Here is a 21,901-nt window from a genome sequence, read left to right on the forward strand (position 1 = left end):
GTACGGAGCAACCTCTTGCTCGACCAGTAAGAGCAGTAAGGCTGAGTTCTGTGCAGTGGCCCGGGTTTGAACTCAAACTGTGTCTCTTTGCTGCGTGTCATCCCTCATTACGTTTTTATTCATGACATGATTTTATAATACACAGGATAAATAGATTTACCCTTTGATACATTACCAATGCTGCAGCGTCATTTCCATGTCTACAGGGTTCAGCTGGAGCTGTAGTATTAGCATTAGCATTAGCTTACGCTAGCTGCAGCTGACAAAATCTGATAGTGACATTTGTCATTTCCATCAACCTAATCCATGGTTGTTAGCTTTTGTTTAGTTCTGAATGAAATCAAAGAGCCTTTGTTTAAAAAATTACTAAGAATTTCAAATGGTAAATCATTAAGTGCTGTGTGAAAGTTTGACAGGCATAGCAACAGTAACTTAGGGTTGCAGGGCTTATTGAACAGTCAATTAAAGTGTGACTAATCCTTTATTCAAGTCTGTTCCGCCAACGCGTGTTCTCTGTCTACACAGCCACCCTATCATACAACAGGTCTGGGATTCAAAAGCCACCTGTGGCTGCCACTAGAGCTCAGAATAAAAACATAGTAAACCTTTTCACAATGAGAACAGTCAAAATCCTTTGACTGAAGCTTGAGGTTTCATAACCTCACAGGCCCCAGGATACCTACTCAAAGACACAAGAAGACTTTCAAACAAAATGTGTGGCTGTCAGCTGAAACAAAATTATGTTTTTAGCTTTTTTCATGAATCCCAAAAGTTTGCTTTTGAAAAATTCTAACTTTTGATCTGACAGCTCACTGCAATATATATTTTTATATCACAGAGGGCTTTGTAACCTACTTTTAAAGCCATTGAGCGCCACTCGGCTTGGGTGGAAGAATCCTCTCCTGCACTGGCACTTGTACTTGTCCAACACAAATCCATGGCCCACGATGGGAGTGCACTGAGAAAGAAATTGCAAAGACAGACAAGTGAAAATTGTTAAAATAATCAGTGTTTACCTATTTTTGTTCTCATTAACAAACATATCACAGGAGTTAGTTACATGGAGGCAAAAGTTAGAAGCTGATAGGAAATTGCATAAATGTGAAACAACAAGAGCAAGGGGGATGATCGAGTGACTCAGCCAACACAGCTTTGTCTTGCTTTTTGAATCCAAAAGCAAGTGGGAATAAAATTATAAAATTCTTTCTGGCATTTAGGATTTTAGAAGAAAAAATTTAATATTATAGGGCACAGCAACAACAAAATAGTCTGTATTATTGTATATTACAAAATGTAATGTTTAGTTTATCATAGTAAATTAAATATCTGAAGAAGTCACATTAGGCTCTAAGAAAAAAACTCTGGATTAATCAAAACTACTTTTTATTTGCAGCTCCACAATAATAGAGACAGACAATTATATCATCCAAAAATGAAAATGAAACATAATGGACATCAAAGTTGAAATAATAGTTGCTGCAGAGACATAACAGGCATAGTGTTGATTCTTCTCTTCACACATGGATTAATATTTGCAGCATTTCTGGCTCCACAGTATGCTTAAAAATGCCTCTTGAGTAAATATGATTTGCATTTGCAGGAAATTACTGTCCAGACCTGAATGATTTATGGGACCCAACAGTGAGATTAGAACAGTTTAGGAATAGAGAATGATGTGATATAAGACTTAACAAAGGATACAATGTTTTACAGTCTTCCTCCTTCACCGGAATGAAATAATGTGAATGTTATGCAGGGTCTCAGTAGTTAAAACACACATCACAAACTTCATAAAGTACAGTGCCTATGTGTTAGTGATTAGGCTCCTCGTCGGGCCCACTGCGCTGTTCTCAGTTAATGAACTTGTTTGGTTATGTTATCAAGTCTGCCATATCGTCTACATGCTCTTCTGCAGCTTGAAGACGCCCCAGTTATATAAACATGTGAGACAGGGGAAATCACAGGGCTTTGCCAAGTAACAGGGAAACTAATTAATAATGAAATTAAGAATTAAGGGTTGTTTGCAGAATTTAAGCCCGTCTGAATAATTCCAGCTTGCATTGATAACTGCGGGAGCTACATGGGCTTACGCACCATCTGGAGCAAAAACACACTCAGCGACACTCACACACAGGCACCGGCGTGGATTTTGTACACTCATGTGAATGCACATATCCCTGTACTAAAATAAAGCTGCAATAAATATGACATGAATGTTCATAAATAGTGCATTACATTGCATGCTTAAAGTAAAACAGTAAATCTTCTATGGGACGGCTGCTGTGGAGAGTAGCAGGACTATATTTATACTTCATAAATCAGTGACAGTCGCTGACAGTCTTTTTGGATTTTTCTGATATCCAAAGCGGAGCTGATGTTTAAGGAAATGCACATACTGTATTTGCTTCTTCATAGAGTTTTAGTGGTACTCTTCTTTAACTCCATGTAATTTTAGATAACATTTGTTTTTATCCAATGGAAGAGTAAAGCTTACCACTGAACTTTTGCACCGATCAGTTGGTTTTCAAAGCTGAACTGGGAAGCAGTGGCATGTGGGATGAGCTGAGGGTATAAATGTCTGAACTGAAGTGCAAGTGGTTGACCGAATAAACAGATGTGGTAAATCATTGCTCCACTATTGCACCAATAAATACAAGCAGGCCTGGGAGTTATGACATGTATTTCCACTTTTTGGAAAAAAAAGAATGTGAGCTACATCTAGCAGACTTCACCTCTTGTTTTACAGTAGGCTTTGTGAAGTATGAACTGTGTCATATGAGGATTCTTAAAGCTATTTTGTGAAAAATATGTGTCGTGTTTTTGTGTTTAATCTGTTTTGTATTTCCGAATAGTCCTACTTCAACTTCTCTCTTTGTTTCTACCACCTCCAGCCGATAATAGTGTCCTTACATTCACATACAGCCATTGTGAAGCTACTGTACAGTATGTCTACTTATAAGAAATTGTTTCTTTCCACTATAATCAACTACATAGCAAGAGTAGAAATGTGAGAGGATTTGGAAATATATTGTCAAATTTCCATGACTGTAAAAGCATCCAACACAAACCAATACAGTATTGTAGGCTTCCTGGATGACAGTTGATTCTTTCTTTTGCTATTTACTGTGATTCAGTATCATTTTATTGGTCCAGTCAGTTTGACATGCACTGAAAAAGTTGGAATATCAAACAAACCAATCTTATGAGCCATAAGGAAACAGAAGGGTCTATAGCCACACCTGATGCACAGTGCTGCCTTGAACTAAATGCTAACATTACAACATCACAATGACTATGTTACAGTAACATGCTGATGTTAAGCAGGTGATATTTACCATGTTTGCCTCTTTTAGCACTAAACACAAAGCACAGCATCTCATGGTGGAACTAGAGGAAAAATCAAGGTACCAACGAAGTCAGTAGGATACATCGTCTCAGGACCATGAATGGCAAGTCGCCTGGTAGTTGTTGAACTAGTACAGTCTAAACCAAAGTGGCAGACCAACAGACATTTTACCCACACCACTACTGTGGCTTATAATAGGTCTGCAATAGATAAGAGCATTTCATTCATTCATGACTTCTCTCTCCATGATAGTCATATAGATATTATAGAGCAAAATTCCAACTGCAACAAAAAGAGTAGCGAGTGCATAGTCTGAAGAAAGCTGGGCACACATAAAACTGCAAGTGTTTTGCTTCTCATAGTCAGGGTGATAAATGCTACTGTCCTGTGGGCGGATGAGTCACGTTTCGTGAAGTTCAAATGCCCACAACAACAATTACAGTATTTATGTGATGCTGCTACAGCAAAATATGTATTGATAATATGTAAAATAGGTAATATATTTCCACGCAAACTCTTTTATTTGTCAAATCACAATTTGCATACAAAACATGAATTAGAGACTACTGCTGAAGCAGATCTGAGCATGTGTGTGTGTGTTTGTTTATATTCTCTCTCAGGAGATACGCATACAATGTAAAGATTACAGTAAAGTATACAAAGTACAAAAGGGGGGCACGGATTGGAGCTACACAGCTAGATCATTTTTTTATTCCTCCAAACAAGAATCAATCTGGGTCTTGGCCAGGATGTTTCCACCTCTCTGAGTGGAGGAACAGGTGGCGAACGGAGGACAGCCTCTTTGAAAACTTTGAAACTTTCAACATCTGCTAGATAGATAGATACACACACACACACACACACACACTCACACACACACTAGTGCTAATGCAGACATAAACATACAACACCACTTTTTTTCTGCTTACTACAAAGACAGTGGATACTCATTAAGATAAGACATTCCCAGGGACGCTGAGGTGGGCAAGGATGAAATATGATGCTTATTTTAGACTGTTGCTGGGCTCTGTGCATCCAAATCGCTGCATTTATTAAACCTGTCTGCACTTTCACCGCAGAAGCAGTTTGTGGTTCCCAAGTGCATTTTAAAGCACAGCAAGTAAGAGTATAAAATAAATAAGTGAACGTGTTGCTAATTTCAACCTTGTGCGAGAGAAGTAACATTGTTGTTTCCAACCTACCAAGATTAGTTGAGCCCATACTACACATCTCTCACAACTAGTTCAAGTACAGATCCCGTGGGTACAATACAGGAAGCATGCATGTCACACAGGAGATTGACAAGGACCATTAAAACTAGATTAATGACACCCAACACCCCTGAACTGCCTCACTAGCACACCGCTCCATATGTCGTCTATCATCAGTGCTGCATTCTCCAGCAAAATTATACACACTCATGCAGCAAGACATACACGCACAAACACACACCCACCCACACACACACACGCACACACACATCAAACACGATCTAAAGGCAAGGTGTTTAGTGATGCCAAGGCCAGCTTCCCTTTTTCTCAGCCACCATGAAAGGGCTATGAAATGGTCGTTTGACGTGTCTCAGTTTGATGGATCACCTTCGTCAGACCGCAGGCTGAAACTGAGAGAAAGTATTTTATAATTGTACCTTACTTTGAATGCAGTGAGGGCATTCTTCTTTCTAACTCTTGGCTGACAGGGTTCAAGGTTGCATTGTCAATCAAAGAAAGTGCAAAAAATTCCTTATTACTGGGCGCAAGCACACACAAAAAGAAAGAAATAATGCTCACTGAAAACCAGAACATTTGCCATTTTGTTTTCTTACATTCATTTAACCTGACAATGCGTTTGTAAGCCAATTTCTGTTTGTAAGAGGAGCCTGTCAGTTTTGTGTATCAATGACGTAGAGGTTGTTAGGAGAAGTTAACGTTTTCCTGGTGATCCAAGAAATATGCTGATTTAAGAAGTTTTTTAAAAGTTCAATTCAATTCAATTTATTTATAGTATCATAACAAGAGTTATCTCAAGACACTTTACAGAGAGAGTAGGTCGAGACAAAACTCTATAATTTACAAAGACCCAACCATTCCAGTAATTCCCTTTGATTTAGAAACAACCTGTACAACTATGGCAATCTCATCCACGGTTGTAGCCATTTTTATTGCCATATTCTGTCTCCTAAATACAGAGCAATCTTGTATACTGGATCCAATGATGACACCCTCATTGTTAAGGCTGCCTACCAACATTTTGAATTGCTGAACACATTGGTAGGTGAAAAGTAATTCAAAGGTGTGGAAACAAGCCAGGTGAAAATTGTATTTCTGCTGTCTTAGTGGCTGCATTGCATTATGGTATTATGAGGCTGCGGTCAATTCTCACTTTTCTAGTAGTAACCTTTTATGGTATAATAGAAAAAAAGTCTGGAAAGAAGCAGTTGCTCTTTGATTTTAAAGGACAGCCTAAATTATACTGTACGTTTCAATTGTTTTGCAACTTAAGCCCATTGTGGCTTAGCTGGAAATATCTCCACTTTCTACAGGATTAACGCATACTACAAATTAGACCCGGTTGTTTTAAATATATTCTTTAAGGGTGACTTTCCCCTTAAAAAAGTTTGGGAATTAATCTTCAAACTTAAACTATACAAAAACTGAAATATTAAAATAGCATAACTGCCATATAAAACTCAGTGAGCACCTGCTGAGCAGTCTAACAAGTACAAAACAACAGGTTTTGGCAGAGCCCCTAGCACAACAACACACAATTTCACTTGATACTATCCCACAAAGTGTGAAACATACTTCATGTTAAAACCAAAATACAAATTATCTGTAATTTTCACATTGAGGCCCTTCACGTTTTGGACTGCTGCCTGTGTTACCTGTTCAAATTTCTCGAAATTTGATTTAAAAAAAAAGCTTTGAACACGACACCAAGATGGGAGTTGGCGAGAGAAATACAGGGAGATAGAAATAGAGAGCACTCTGCATCCCTCAGAGATCTATAAATACACTGAAAGCATTAAACCCTAAAAGCATTACAATCACTTTGTCCCCTGGGTGTGGAATGTGCCTGCTGCTGTTTCACAAGACTACCAACCACTGAAACAGTGGATGTCTGAGGAGAGGAGACCTTGGACATAAGCCTGTCTGGAATTTCTCCATCAAGTTAAGAGTCAAAAACTGCAATATATAGCTGCTTATTGATTGGTGGCTTGTTGTGGTAACAGTGCTACGACTAGAGATGGAGTCACCAGGAGGGCTGGGCTGAGTGCTGTTGGTCTTCCTGCATCCTTAAAGGACATTAGCTGAGGGATTACAGGGCTGTGATTTATATTTAAGTTAGTTAAAGAGGACAAAATAATCCCACTGATTGGCTGTGCAGCCTTTGGAAATATATCAGCAGTAAAAATGCAAGTCTCACTTGGCATTTGAAGACTTATGAGATAAACCCTCAGTTTCCCCACACAGACATCCGGGTGGGTGGTCCCCAGCTGCCAACGTGGACTCGACTGGGAGACCTCACTCAATTAAGATCCAACTGCTGCCGCAGACTCGACGGGCTCTTACATTTGGCAGCTGCTGAGCTGCAGGCAACAGATTAGAGAGTGAATGGTGTTTCTCTGCTGAGGATGAATCCTCCCAGACGACTGTCCCTCTCTGCTGTCACTCCTCATCCCTCCCTTCCTGTCTCGTCTTGCTCGCCATCCTATATGCATCCTTATCTCTCCGCTCTCTTTCCTCCCGTTTTGCTACAACATGTGCGTCATCAGCCTAATTAAAGATCAAAGGTATGCCAGATTTGCCAGAAAATACTGATAATCATATTCACTTGTAAAACCATTGTATACATTGTATAATTTATATTGAGTTGTATATTGGTTTATTGTTAAAGTTATGCATTTTCCAGAAATCAGGCATTAAAGGGACACTCAAGCTCGTGCAATAAGGCAGATCTGCTTGGGTTTTTTGGGGGGGAAATGATTGTAAAGATTTATAAAGAATGTGTTTACAGCATTCACTGTCTAACTGGGACATTTTGGAACCGATTGGCGTAGATTTGCTATGGACAAAATACACAGTGCGATACACTGGTAAGAGCTGATTACATTTATCATAGTCATAGAGATAAAGAAGGTCACTTATATAGGACGCCTTTTTAGCTAGGAGTGTGTTTTTTCCAACTTTGAAACATCTGGATGTCCAAGCAATACAGCCTAAAAACAATGGCCCATCTATGCTGTTTCACAGCAACGTCACGCCCATCCTGTTCTACTGTTCTGAAGGCTACAGCTGTGGAGCTGCAGACCCTCCATGCCATCTCTTTCAAAAGCCATGCCCCCGCTTTGTAACCTGGGCTTTCAGTGGAAAATATAAGGTTCCAAGTGGAGATAGGACACTGAAAAACCTTTCAGAGACACACACGACATTCCACAACTGTGTTTATTGTCACAGTGTGTAGTTCTGCCTATGGGTAAACTGATTTTTATGTGCTAAATTGGTTGAATTCCCCAAGATGTTTCTTAATTTGACTTTCAGATGTCAAAAATGATCCAAATAATTTTATATATCCAGCTCAATCCCTACAACCGTTTTTGTTTGTTTGTTGTATTTTCAGATTAATAATACAATTAATAAATGCTTTCAATAATTTTATGATAACTGAAAAGATTAGTGTCATTGTCAAAGTTTAGTAAACTTAAGTCAAAGTAAACTTTAAGCTATTTACAGAAAAATAAAAAGCTGAGATATTTGCCTGAAGTATCTTTCCACTGAGTGTTTTATTAAAGAATGGAACGATATTGCAATATTCCCTTTTTAATAAAAAGTGTTTATGGCCAATGCGTAAGTATTGAGAACACCTGACTATCCTAGAGCTTTATTCTTGTATTATTTATGTGGTTTTCATATAAGGAAAAGAACCAGCAATACATTTCCCATGACTAGTGCTGCTCAGCTTTTATCTGGATCTGTATGTTCAGTGTGAGTCTTGTAAGTGTACAGTGCAAAACAAAATAGCCAATGAACTTGGATTATAACATACATCTTTTTTGGGTGCTTCCATACCGAATTCCTAGTTTTATATACAGTCTATAAGTGGCATGCATGTTTTGCATGAGTGGGCCCATTCGGAAAGCAACCCCCTTAGTGTCTCAGTCATGGCAGTGTATAGGATCACTCTAGATGGTAATAGGCTTTAAAGAATATGGTACTTTATGTTCTTTCACCATTTGTGCTCTGGTATGTGTGGTCCTTGCAGCCCCAAAGGAGAAAAGCCTTTTTGAATATCTGCATTTTAAAGCTGCATAGTAAAGCTTGCTTCACTAATTTGAGTTTATTTTTTTTCATTTGTTTGACCTTTTTTTAAATGCAGCTTTGAATATAAACACAAACGGTCTCTTTGATGATGAAAAACATACTTAAACACACACATGCATTGCCATTAGGTGTACAGAGGCAGTAGAAAACCTCGAAACCCTTCAACTCATCTTTAGCTGTAGAGCTTCAAACTCCCCAAGGAGAGACGGAGAGCTTCTGGCAGGACAAAATAGAAAAAGGAGAGTGAAACAGGAAAAGACAGAGCAGAACAGGTTATTTTCTCCTCTGCTCCTCAAGTCACCTTTTTTTTCCGGCTAGAGATAAGGCAAGTAAAAGAACAGGTCTTGCTTATCCTGACAAACACAGAATGACATATCTCAGAAAAAAAAAAAAAAAATCCATCATGCTAACATTCTACACAGGCTTTTGCAGTGTCTTCTTCAGTTGGATATCCCTTTCCTCACATGAAGTATTTATACTGATTTTGAGTCTTCTGAAGCTTAAATCCTTCTTCTCCACAAAGTGCCAGAGATGATAAGGATTGTGAAAAGACACACAGTAAGGCAGACACAAATATTTCATTTATGGCCCTTTTTTAACCCTTTACAGTCCGGGACTGCAGTGCATGGTTTCTTGCAGCAGGGCAGTGAGGGGCCACAGTAATTAGATGTACAGAATTGGCCTGTGTCATGCAACAATTAAAGACTGGAAGAACATCACTAAGTGGGTCTACGGCTCTTCCCGTTAGCTTTTTACAATGGCGGAGCCCGATAGATACTGCTGGACCAAGTCTCTCCGCAACCTGCCTAAGGTCAACTACAACGATGTGGTTCAGATTGTATATGAACTCACACATCAATATCAACAGTAGCTGAGCTGCAGCTAAAAATAATGGTGTTGCTGCTTTTTCTTTGTCAGATTGTGCCTTCCGTGTCTGCATAAAGGTAAATCCACAAATTAGATTTTTAAAGTGTGCGCTTTAGTTTTTAAAGTGTGCGCTGCAACGATAACAGCCAAGGTCACCAATGTTTGCCAAGAGGATGTCCCTGCTGCTTTTCAAGCAGCAGAAGAAGGTGAAGAGTATTTCTCAATTATAACTTGGTCAGTTCAAGTAACGATTTAATGTGCAAGGCTGGCAAAAGCAGAGCAGGACATGTAGACAGATGGAGGGATAATTTCTGGCATCTTTCTTCCCACCTCAGAGGAGTTAATTGGCTTCAAGAAAAGGGAGATGCAGAGACATGAGTAAGGGTGATGGAAAAGGCAAAATGGAAAATCAGAGAGTTAAAGAGAGATGATGAGGAGATAGCCAAGGATAGAGAGAGATTTGAGAGAGTGAGAATAGCTATGAAAACAGGGAGTGTGGAAAGGAACAGGAAGAGGAAGTGTAGCCGATAGAGGACAGAAAGCAAGAGGAAAGACTAAGGGGGTAACCCTTCTTGGCTGTCACATCAGTTTACACTAATTAGCAAAGCTCTGCCTTTGAAGCCCTTTATCTTCGGTGTCACGTTTCACAGGACGGGAGGAGTGAAAAAACCAACACACACAGACATGCATATGCAAACCCACTGCACACTTTGATGCTTACTTACATTTAAAAAGCATACACAAAGAAAAAAAGGATAATACATAATCAGATGCAACTGCTACAAATCACCCACACTAATCATTTTCAAGTCCTCGTCTAATTACATAAGCAGTGGCTCCTTATGTAAGATGCTACCCCTACGACTGACTATTCATAATGCATGAAGTCTTGTATTTGGTTCATAGTGACACATCCTACATTCCTCCACCGCCTCGCTGTATCTGGGCAGACCAGGAAAAAAGGCCAAGAAGAAAAAGCAGAAAAAGAAGCACATGTAGCTGAAAAGAAAGGATACTCATCTGTATACGGCTCATTTAAGCACAACTCATAGTTAAATGGTTACACTGGTGTTTTGCGAGAATTCCTCATCTTCCATGGTAAGATACATTCCAAGATACATCTTTTGGGTACTTGCATACAACCTAACCTGCTTGCTGGCCCCTCATGGCGAGGGACACCCAATCACTCAACCAAATACAGAGTATTTGTTGTCCTGCACTGGGTTGCACCAGCTATGTGTAAGTTCAAACATAGACTAGTTTGGACATAAGTTGTGACTTAAGTTGAAGTTTACATGCTACTAACATGTTGAGGGTTGCACCAACTGAAATAGTTCTGAGGTAGGCATAAGTTACAACTTAAATCTTACACCTAACACTTAGTAGGTGTAAATAAAAATAAGATCAGTAAGTATAGCGCATTGTTTTGAAAGGTGGGCTAATTTCTCAATACTTTCTCCGGGATAGATTCCATCACATGGAAGTCTATTATGATTTTGACTAAAGCACCCATATTATGCCCATTTTCAGGTTCATAATTGTATTTTGAGGTTGTACCAGAATAGGTTACATGGTTTCATTTTCACAACACACAATATTTTTCTTGTACTGCACATTGTTGCAGATTCTCTTTTCACACTGTGTGTTTACTAGGCAGGGTTATCTGGGAGACTTCTTCTAAAAAAAAGGTGCACTTCTGGAATACCTGCAGAACAGGGACATATGTTGAGAAAAAGCTAGCATGCTAGCGCTAGCATGCTATGGTTAGCCATCTTGTCTCGGCTAGTTACGTAGAAAGCCATTACATAGTAACAATGAGAAGTGAGTGGATATACTGTGCTCTGTCACATTACTAGAGACTGTCTCGTTATTATCTTTCTCTGAGACAGAGCCTCAGGGTGTATTTGTTCTCAATGGGGAACGAAATGATCCTTACACTGACTTTCCACAGCTCATTTCCCCAAAAAAATGTATTTGGCAAGATTTAGAAATTAACTATTTTTTTAAACGGGACTCTGGGACAAAGGGCAATTCTGTTGTACTTGGTCGTTGAGCCAAATTGATTACAGCATGTAACTGGGAAATTAAATGAAAAGACTGAATTGTTATGAGGGAAATAGCACAAAAAGACAAATGACAGGGGGGAGAAAGAAAGAAGACATTGAACATTTCACATCCCACATTTAAAACAAAATCTAATTTGTTTACAGCACTGTGATCATAAGTCAAACTGCTTATATTTCCAACTATATAATAACATTCAAGCCATACAGTGTGTTGTTTAATTACGTTTATTGTAGATTCACTTACTTTTTCAAGATTATTATAACTCTTTAACACTTCCCCTTCTATAACTGTGCCACAGTTCACACCTCTCTATAACAGTAATTTAAGTGACAGTCTGGAGATATTACAAAAGCTTAAACGTCATCAGTGAACTGTCAACTCTAATGAGCAGATTCGCCACACTGAAAGCATGTTTTGCTTTTTTACCTGTTTTTAGAAGACTGTCCTCTCAAAAAACAACCCCACAGGTCATTTGTACAAGCAGTTTTTTACAACCCATATTTATGTTTATTGTGGTGACAACTCTACTGGCTGTAGTAATCATGATAGGAGCAAAAGAGGAGGTCACGTGACATAGTATAAAATGCAACAATGTCCACGTATGGAAGAGGTCGGATGGATGGGTCAAACAAACACAGGACTTTCACCCAAGTGAATGATGTATGTTCTGTGTGAAACCAAAAGTCAATGTGGATTGACAGTACTGACATACGTAAATTACCTTCTAACTCTTTTCCTAAACCTAACCAAGTATTGTTGTTGCCTAAACCTAATAAAACTACAACCGTTTCACAACATATGGGACTGTTTAGGTATGACAATGCCTTGCTGCCAACGGTAGGGGCGCAAATCTAGCCACAATGAGATTGACATTTTTTGGTTTTGAGTGAAGTCTTGACAACCACTGAAAGAACTGCCATGAAATCCATACAGACTTTCATGCAAAACAACTGCTGTTAGCATTATTATTGTGAGCATGTAAGCATGCTGATGTTACCTTTTCACACCAAGCACAGCTGCAAGCATTACTCTTAGTGTTGGTGTTTTATAGCTTTATTATGCAAAGGCTCAAATACATATTTGTAACGTTTTTTGAACTGCCCTCTGTTTAAAATCATATAGAGGCTGACCTTACACAAACAGTGGACAGCTGTAATATACATCCTGCAAGAAACATCTATTGTTGATTTCATTACTAAATTAAATTATCCATAAAATTACAGCATTTATGACATTGTTAGAAACAGATAGATTTCCCTGCTCAATACTTGTCCCCTGCAACAAATATAATTTACCAATTTTAGTTCCATGCTGTTTTGTTAATGCCTGCTTCCAATATTCCTATATTTGAAACAGAGAGAAATAACACTGCTGATTCAAGATGGTACTGAATCATTGACAGCAGCTTGGCCAAATATGGTGTGTGAAGAAGAATCATGGAGGAGAAGAGTAATGAGTGGTAATGATGCTCTGAAAATCTCCTCTCATAGAGTTTCATGTTCAGGTTAAATTTTATTTACAGAACATAAGCACACAAATATGCACATACACACAGAGGAGTCACCTTGGATAATTCAAAGTATTCCTGTGAATGTGGTTTTATGACCTTGATAACTAAAAGACTTTCTCTGCCACCACTGTGATGATAATAAAAAGACACCACACGCAACTGTCCAGACACGCATCTGAAGAGAAGAATTACAGTATACTATATGTAGTATAATATACTTTAATCAGCAGCATCCAGATTATACCTGACAACCGCCATGAGAGAGTTGCTTATAAAAATGGAACAATGCAGAGGAAACAGCACAAGAGATGAAGACAAACATGGAGATGGACACGTTTCCTCTGTAGTTTCCCCCCATGGGGGGAGGCACACAGACAAAGAGCATGGTCAATTATTGACGACATCTTGCTGCAATCCATTACACTGCATTTATTATACATCATATGGCCAGGGACATGCCACGCAAGCCTGAGCAGCCACTTTCCCCTGCTGGAGGGAGAGAGGCTTCCTGCAATACATCACATAAAACTAACACACTGGCAGTGACAAGAGCTAGGCGGCACAGCTGAGCCCACCCACACTGACAAAGGCACATATGCAAGCAGCACACGAAAGCTCTTATTGATACAAACATGATGTATGGTTGCTGCCAGTTCCATTACAGCAGTCACACAGGTAAAAGCAGTATACCACGGAGAAGACACTTACACACATTTCACCTACCCTCATCATCACAGAGAAGCACGCTTGCATGCTCCCTGATGTCTGCAGACACTGGACTACTGTCTGGGGTTTGGACTTTTCAGCCAATCCAGATACTGAAAAGCCCCTGACTTTTCCTCTTGCACAACCATGAGATTGACATTTTTTTATTATTATTATTATTTTATTGAAATGTCTCAACTATTGGATGATGAATCCTAATAACTTGATAATTATTACCTCAGAGGAGTTTTCCTCTAGTGACACCATAATGTTGACAAAAGGAAAATGTTGCCATGAAATTTGATTCAGACTATTATGTTATCCTCAGGATGAATTGTAATATTAAGTTTAACTTAACTTTTCATCTAGTGCCGTCAGATCAATTAAAAAAAATTTTTTTTTAATGAGATACAAATAAGTAGTGCTTTCACTATTGTTGGTGCTCAGAGCAGCCATGTTGGATTGGGATGTCGGGGGGTTCTCCCAACTTTCCGAGTGGGCTTCCCGGGGTGCCATTGGAATTTTTCCCAGTTCAACTGGACTTCCCAGTTCCACTGGAACGCATTAGCTGAATTCACTGCAAATTATTTGGTTCTTACCAAGAAAAATTAAAAAAAACTTAGATAATTTATCTTGTTTTAAGAGTGAATTTCTTATTTTAAGTGTTCAATGTTACACTATAATATTAAATCAAGCAAGCTCAAGTGAAATTATCTTGCTGCATGGACAGATAATTTCACTTGTTTTGAGTACCTTTTCCCGCTGATTTAGTGTTTTGAGCTTGTCTTTAGACACCCCTTTTTTGCTGTGTGGCTGTGTCTAAGTACAGCCTCACAGAGCCACTAACATGGCTGTAGATTCTTGTTAAAACTTCTACTGTGTCTAACTATCTATCTATCTATCAAACTATTGTTGGAACTTACTGTAGATATTACATTGTATCCACTGTGGCTGAATGAACGGACAGCTTTACTCTTTGAGTTTTGGTCAGTTAGCTGATGCTCTTAACCAGAGAGCCTGACAGTAAGTAAGCAGGCCGCAGATACTTTAATAAGGAGCATTGCTCTCAGATATTACACCGCTGCACATTTGATAGCCTTTATCACAGTGTGTGTTGCATTTTTAAGGACATACTTATTAGACTGAAGGGTGTACGGTTGAACAAATGGTTGAATGTAATGATGAAGTACATTCAATTCCTAGCATACTGACAAAATAGACAAGCAAAGGGATATGAGAGCATTTTCTGTTATTGCTGACTGAAAGACAACTATAATGTAAAGCAGACTCACTTCCATGCTGGTGACATTACAGCGGTGGGTCCCAGCGAACCAGCCACTGTTGGAGCACTGGTCAATGTCCACATCCTGCAGGTTCACGTCCACACGAACCACACCCCTGTTAAAGAGAAAAAAGGGAGGAAAGATTAAATAAATGAGGAGAATAGGAAGTGATGATGAGTAGAGTTAGAGGAAATAGTGAGAGGGAAATCACAAGAGGAGATGGTACAAAGACAAAGCCAAATGACAGTGAAGGTTTAGAGAGAGGGAAGAGATAAAAGGATGGAAATGATGAGGAGGCTAAATTAAATGGGGTGGGGGTCAAAAACTTAAATTGGAAAATGTAGAATTTGTAGATTGAGATAAATTATATCGAAGAAGAGTAGGAGAAGAAAACTGAGTAGATAATATAAGAAAAGTGGAATATAAGAGGAAGGAAGCTGAGAAATAATTTTTAAAAAAGGATAGAAAATGAGAGACATGTAGAAACAAGACATGGGAGAAAGGTGACAAGAGAGAGGAACGAGGAGGAAGAAGCATAGGCAGAGAAGGCCAGAATAAAAAAGTTAAAAGAACAGAAAGAGCGATGATAGGGGAAGTAAGGTCAATGGTGGACAAAGCGGGGAAAGGGAGGGTGGTAATAGAGAGGAATGAATGAAACGGATTGAAAGTGGGAATGAGAGAGTGGAAGATTATAAAAAAACTAAAACTAACAAAAGGTTGATATACTTGCACTATAAGGTTATCCTACTTCTTGACAGACAGCGATGTATAAAGATTGTATCGTTTTGGTCAACAAAGGACACACTAATACAAGGTGTCTCAAGCTACTGTCTTTTTTAATAAAACAAAAGCTTGCTCCCCTTATTTTTAAACCTGGTTTTCCTCCTTTAATACTATAAATCCTGGACATCAGTACATATTTAGAAGATGACTTATCAATCACTATACAGTATTTGAATGATGGTGTTAAGTTATGGATGTGTTGGGAGATGGGCATGTGTTACCGTGTTATCGTTGCCCAAAGAGATGACTCTGGAGCTATTTCAATATTTGTGCCAGCTGGCTGAAATCTCTGAATCTCTGTGAAATGTCTTTGAAAGGCCGAGCTGTTTTTATGCGAAAGGGCTCTGAAAGACCCACTATACACTATCATTTAGCAGCTAAAGAACCAGATTATTTACTCCTTCATACACATACTGTATATGGGTTGGACAAAGTAATAAAAACACCTGTCACATTACACATTGCAATTCAACAGCATGATGGACAGTTTCAACCACAATTCAACATTATAACCTTCATTAAGGTAGGATTTATTACAAGGCTGTTATATTAGACTTCATTCAAGTTTTCGCTAGGGGTACCCAATCATCAATCTAATACAGGAAGAAATGAGTCCTATGTCCTAAAACAACAGGGCACTGTGGTTTATAGCAAACATAAAGTAAACAGTCCATTTAGTGGGGACTATTTTCTGCCCGATGTTCCCTCATTATTCATCATAATGAGGGAACATGATGCACAGTGCAACAGTGTGGCTCATCAATGTGTTTTTAATAGTCTCTGGGAAACAATGGCACAACAGAATAGGATTTATCAAGCTTTGGAAACAGAAGTACTACTTGTTGGAAGGATCAATTCATTGTTGGTTAGATAGTTACGGAAGTATCTTTCCTTGGTTTGTGTTTCAAAATAAACCTTTAAAGATATTTATGACACATGCAGTGTGCACAACACTGCAGACATGTGGTGTTTTGCCATCAAAGGTGAGAAAGATTCTCATGTTTTCTACATGCTTGTAGACCCAAACATGTCTGCAGAATGTTGGTGCAGTTCAACACATTGAGAATGCTGGCCTATGCAGCAGTGAGCTATTACAGATGCACACTGTGAAGTGAATGAGTTTAAATACGGTGTAGGGATGCGACTGCAATACAGCATTAGAGGAAAACTACCTGGGACTTAAACTAGTGGAGCTTCATTCAGCTGTTGACACATAGACTATTGTATATAGCCATCTCTCACTGTCACACACACACACACACACACACACACACACACACACAGACACACACACACACACACACACAAACACACACACATGTAAAGCATGCTTAGTCTTCAACCCATTTCTTCCACCATCGTACAAGCTGAACATTCACATTCCTCTCTCGACATCTCTCTAACTCTCTGCTGTGGTTAGGTGGATTTGTTTGTTGTATCCATTGCGGTGTCCCAACATTTTTGTGGTTCTGATTTACAGATGCCAAAATTCTACTTGTTGCACCTTTAAGCCAGCTGCAAGCCACCTGTCATCTAACAGCTGGACAGAAATAGTCACATCACCTTTAACAGTTTTACTGAATGTAAACTAGGGAGACTGCTTTGTTTACATTCGGTAGAACTTTTAAATGTGACTACCTCATGATTCTGATTCAAATCTGCATCATGTACATTTTGATTCGGTTTGCAAAAACTAATGGCCTCTGTTCTGTTACCTGTTACCTGTTCTGTTCTGTTCTGTAGCTACCACCAGAGCTATCTGCACTGGTCACAGAGCTTTACATTTGGTCTTGGAAAGAAAGGAAAAAAAGATGAGAAAGAGGTTGCTTTTAGGTTGCAAGTAGCCATACATGGTGTAACTAACTCCATCATCTACACTCTCAATCTAGCTCATGCTTTTCTCTTCAGAGCCAACAAGCTTTCTATTTTTAGAAATGTCATCACAGGACTGAGGTGAGGGAAAGAAGTCACAGAGAAGTTGCAGCCCACACTCACATGACAAGAAGTAGAGTGAGGAGAAAAACAGTATTGACTGAGTTGTGTAGTTGCAGCCATTCATTATATAAGAGACACACTCTGGTCTTAAACAACCACTTTATTATGTCCCCTTGTCCAATTGCTTATATCATATCTGTTGTTGACAAAGTGAAAAACTAGCTCAGTAGCTTTTTAGGACTTCCACCGTGTTAGCATGAATGCTCTGAGAAAAAGGTTAGTAAGTGGACCCTTGAGTTTAAACAGTGTCAAACTACTATATCCAAGGTCAAGAATGAATTTTCAATCCTAACTTTAAAGCCGCATACACAAGATAGGCAGAAAAAACACTTTGCGCTGGGCGTATTGATTTCCAATGGGGAGAGGGGTGCCGCCCAACTATGCGGCGCTCAAAGTTCAAAATATTTCAACTTTGAAAGGGCAACCAATGAGATAACAGCTGCAATTACCTAGCAACAGGAAATAGCTTCTTTGCCACCCTTGATGACGAATACCTGCGCTGCACTTTGCTGTCTGCGCTTTGCTGTCTGACCTTTACTCTCCGCCCTACCTGGCGGTGCACAGAGAGCAAATCGCTTATCAAGGGACTTAAGCCAATGCTAGATAAAAGTACTTAGGATGAAATCAAACGGCTGAGTTTGCGTGTCAAATGATTCATCTCCATGACAATTGAGCAATCTCTTACCACTGATGAAGACCATGCAGTTTGACTGAGAGTTCCGGAAAAAGCTAACAGGGTCAAACTACATTACTTTGCATATCAATATACAACACATCTTTTGTGACGACAGGAAATCAGAAAACATGGCATTGTTTTACCTTTTAGTCTTAGGGATTTGAAGAATGAGAAAAACATGTTTTTTTAGAATGCACATCATTTCCACATCTCATTTCAACATCAGCCAACAAAAATATAGTCTAATATTGCAAAAGCAGCAAAATATTCTTTTCTATATTCCTATGCAACTTCACAAGTAAGATTTGATGCACGGGTAACCAACTTTTCTTCGTCTGTCGAAAATCACTTGTAAAATGTCACAGTCATGTCATCAACACTCACACTTGAGTGAGTTTGAATAGTTATAGACCAATTATCAATTTGTTGAAACTTTAATTACCAGATACTTATGGCAACTGACTCAAGCAGATCTTCAATTTCTCTCACCAGTTAGACATCCCTATCACTTAATTTTGATGGTTTCAGACAGGCAATTAGTCAGTTTTGGAGACAAAGCCAGAAATGTGTGAGCTGAATTGAAGACTTTCAACTCAAAATAAAAGTGTCTCACTCATACAGTACATAGCTTACATGATGATTCTGATCATACAGATTCTATGGTAATGCCACAGTTACCACCATAACTGCAGTACAACTCGCGAAATTGTCCAGAGCAGCTTCTAGAGAGATCACAAGCTCCATAACCCAAGAGTGACTGTCCCTGGAGCAAGTAGCGATGCAGGCCTTTGCTCAGGGAAACGTCAGCAGGGGAGATGCCTGCCACCCGAAGGCCCAAATCACTAGCACAATACACTGCTGAGCCACAAAGCAACAGTTATGGGTCTACCACATAAAATTTCAGCTACATTTATTCATCCTCCAGTCGCAGTTAAGGTAGATTTTACTCATCATTTGGCTGGAGACGCAAGTAGATAGTGTGTGTGTGTGTGTGTGTGTGTGTGTGTGTGTGTGTGTGTGTGTGGTGTGTGGTGTGTGTGTGTGTGTGTGATAGAATTTTGGATTAAAAAAAAAAGTTTTCCTGAACATGCACTACATGGGTTATGATAGTAGAACTGTAAATCTTATTAGATAGATGAAAGAGTTTAGTGCACCTGAAATGTATTCATTATTTAATTGATCTTTTTTGGACTCTTTTGGACCAGAGCCTTGAAATATGAGATCCTTGTGTGATTTCATGCATGTAACACAAGCATACAAATAACAGCTTACATGTATAGATCCCTTCACCAACAAACACACTGTGTAAAGCTCGAAGTGTTCGTTAGATGGTAAGCTGCAGCAGTAGAGAAGCACAGCTGTGCTTTGACAGGCAAGCATATTAAATGAGAAAAGTCTACCTTTGTGTCTATGGAGCCTCGTTTACACCATCTGTTTCTTGCATTAAAGCTGCAAATCATCAGAATCCATATTTGATTCAGTCTCACAGAGCAATTGTCAATCAAATGTGGGATACTTAATTTTGGTTTACTGTTAATGATAAGTATGCTGTATATTTGTGGAATGAGTGTAATATACGTGAAGTTATGAATGCATTTTGAGGAAAAAAGACGCTATCACAAAACTTACCGAACACAAACTGCATGTTCTTATTTTGTCTCTTTCACACACACACACACACACACACACACACACACACACACACACACACACAAACACACAGACGATGCAGCTCTTCTTGAACATGATGTTATTCCTGACACCCCTAACATCTATTGTTTCTGTTTTGTATGTATATATGTGTATATATTTGTGTGTATATTGTCGTTTTGGTTGTTTTGGGTGTAAGCACAGTGTGAGCAACGATGCTCCAAAGAACAAATCCTCATATGTGTCCCCATACCTGGCAAATAAAGCTGATTCTGATTCTGATTCTGATTCTGATCTCCTCTCACCTGAACTCTGGTGCAGAGTTCCTCTTCAGTCCATAAAAGCCAGCAGACAAGGTGAGCAGCCAATATGGCACAAACGCCCCGTGTTCACACTCCAGGTATGGCGCCGACCACTTGATCTGGTTTTTGTCCAGAAGGTAACTTCCACTCTTGGTGCCCGACGTCTCCTGGACTCTTCTATGCATGGGTGGTTTCCTCCCGTCCCTAAACTCAGTAAACCAGTCGGACTCCGGGCTCTTGCTCCTCAGCTGACGGTGCGCAGAGCCGGACAAGTCCTGCAGCACCACCTTCTTCTCGGTTCTGGTCGCCTGGAGGAAAACCTGAGGGCCCGGTGTCGGTGCGTCTGCGTGAAAGGTCACCACCGCCCTGTGAATTTTGGGGTCCCCCTCGAGGACACTCTGGACCAGCGCGTGGTACCAGTGGATGTCCATCCGCGGGTTCTGCTCCCGGGACCTGTTGGCCTGCAGGATCATGTTCAGGAAGTTTGTGGCGTGCGCTAGAGTGTCCAGGATGCTGTGCAGCCCGTAGTGGGAGGCGACGTGCAGGCCGCCTCGTAGGCTCCTCAGCTCGTACCTCCGCGAACAGTTGACATGCCTCAGCGCTGAGGAATCCCCGGAGTGCAGGAACGCGGTCACCACCCTCGGCAGGTCCTCCTCAATTTTGTGCGTCACCACCGCGCGCTCCGTGGCCGGTACCGAGTAGTAAGTCGGGTGGTGGGGCGGCTCCCTGTTGATGTTTTGGGTGCTGAAGACCGGTGGGTTCTTCTCGTCTCGCTCATTATCCGACCACTCCACATAACCGTAGTTTGATCCCAAAACCAGTCCTGTTTGCAGAAGCAGCGGGACGACCAGGAGAGCCATGTCTTTCTGTTTTACAGGCACAAAGCAGAATCCGGGGGCACTTGGCAAAGTGTGGCGAGCATAACCGAAGCCCACTCTCTTTCTTCTGCTTCTTCACGGAATTAAAAAATACTTTGAGAAACACACACCAGACAATGTCCTGAATTCCATACCCGTGATCAAGCTAAAAACGACAGAGCCTTTCCACTTCTCATCCTGTGCAGCTTATGTCCGCGAAACACACAGACTTTCTCTCTCTTCTTCTTCTTCTCTTCTTCTTCTTCTTCTTCTTCTTCTTTCTTCTTCGTTTTCTATCTCATCCAAAGAGCCTCCAGCCTTCTAACTGATTAAGACACAACACTGGCTCCTCATCAGTCCGCGATCCGTATGAAGCGACGTTCTAACCGAGCGCTCGCGAGCTCTCTTTTCTTTACTCCTCAGACAAATCCATGTGAGACAGAGGAGTATGATGACAAGGAACGGAGCAAATTGTTCTTGAAGTTGCGTCCCTCCCCATAAAACCCTAATAGGCCATCTAAAGTGTCGCCCGTCGGTGT

At 40.0% G+C, this 21,901-nt stretch overlaps 1 protein-coding gene across 1 annotated transcript in view; it reads right to left on the bottom strand.

Annotated features, from left to right (window-relative positions):
- LOC116698751 (probable G-protein coupled receptor 158) overlaps nucleotides 1–21,901 on the bottom strand; it is a 55,412-nt gene extending 33,511 nt beyond the window's left edge. The window contains exons 1-3 of the mRNA XM_032530873.1: nucleotides 20,509–21,901; nucleotides 15,109–15,214; nucleotides 856–958 (exon numbers count right to left, since the gene is read on the bottom strand). Of these exons, the coding sequence (XP_032386764.1) occupies nucleotides 856–958; nucleotides 15,109–15,214; nucleotides 20,509–21,365 (1,066 nt within the window). The 5' untranslated portion in view covers nucleotides 21,366–21,901. The remainder of the gene's footprint in view (nucleotides 1–855; nucleotides 959–15,108; nucleotides 15,215–20,508) is intronic.

This window comes from Etheostoma spectabile, chromosome 12 (assembly GCF_008692095.1).
Source record: "Etheostoma spectabile isolate EspeVRDwgs_2016 chromosome 12, UIUC_Espe_1.0, whole genome shotgun sequence".
NCBI lineage: Eukaryota > Metazoa > Chordata > Actinopteri > Perciformes > Percidae > Etheostoma > Etheostoma spectabile.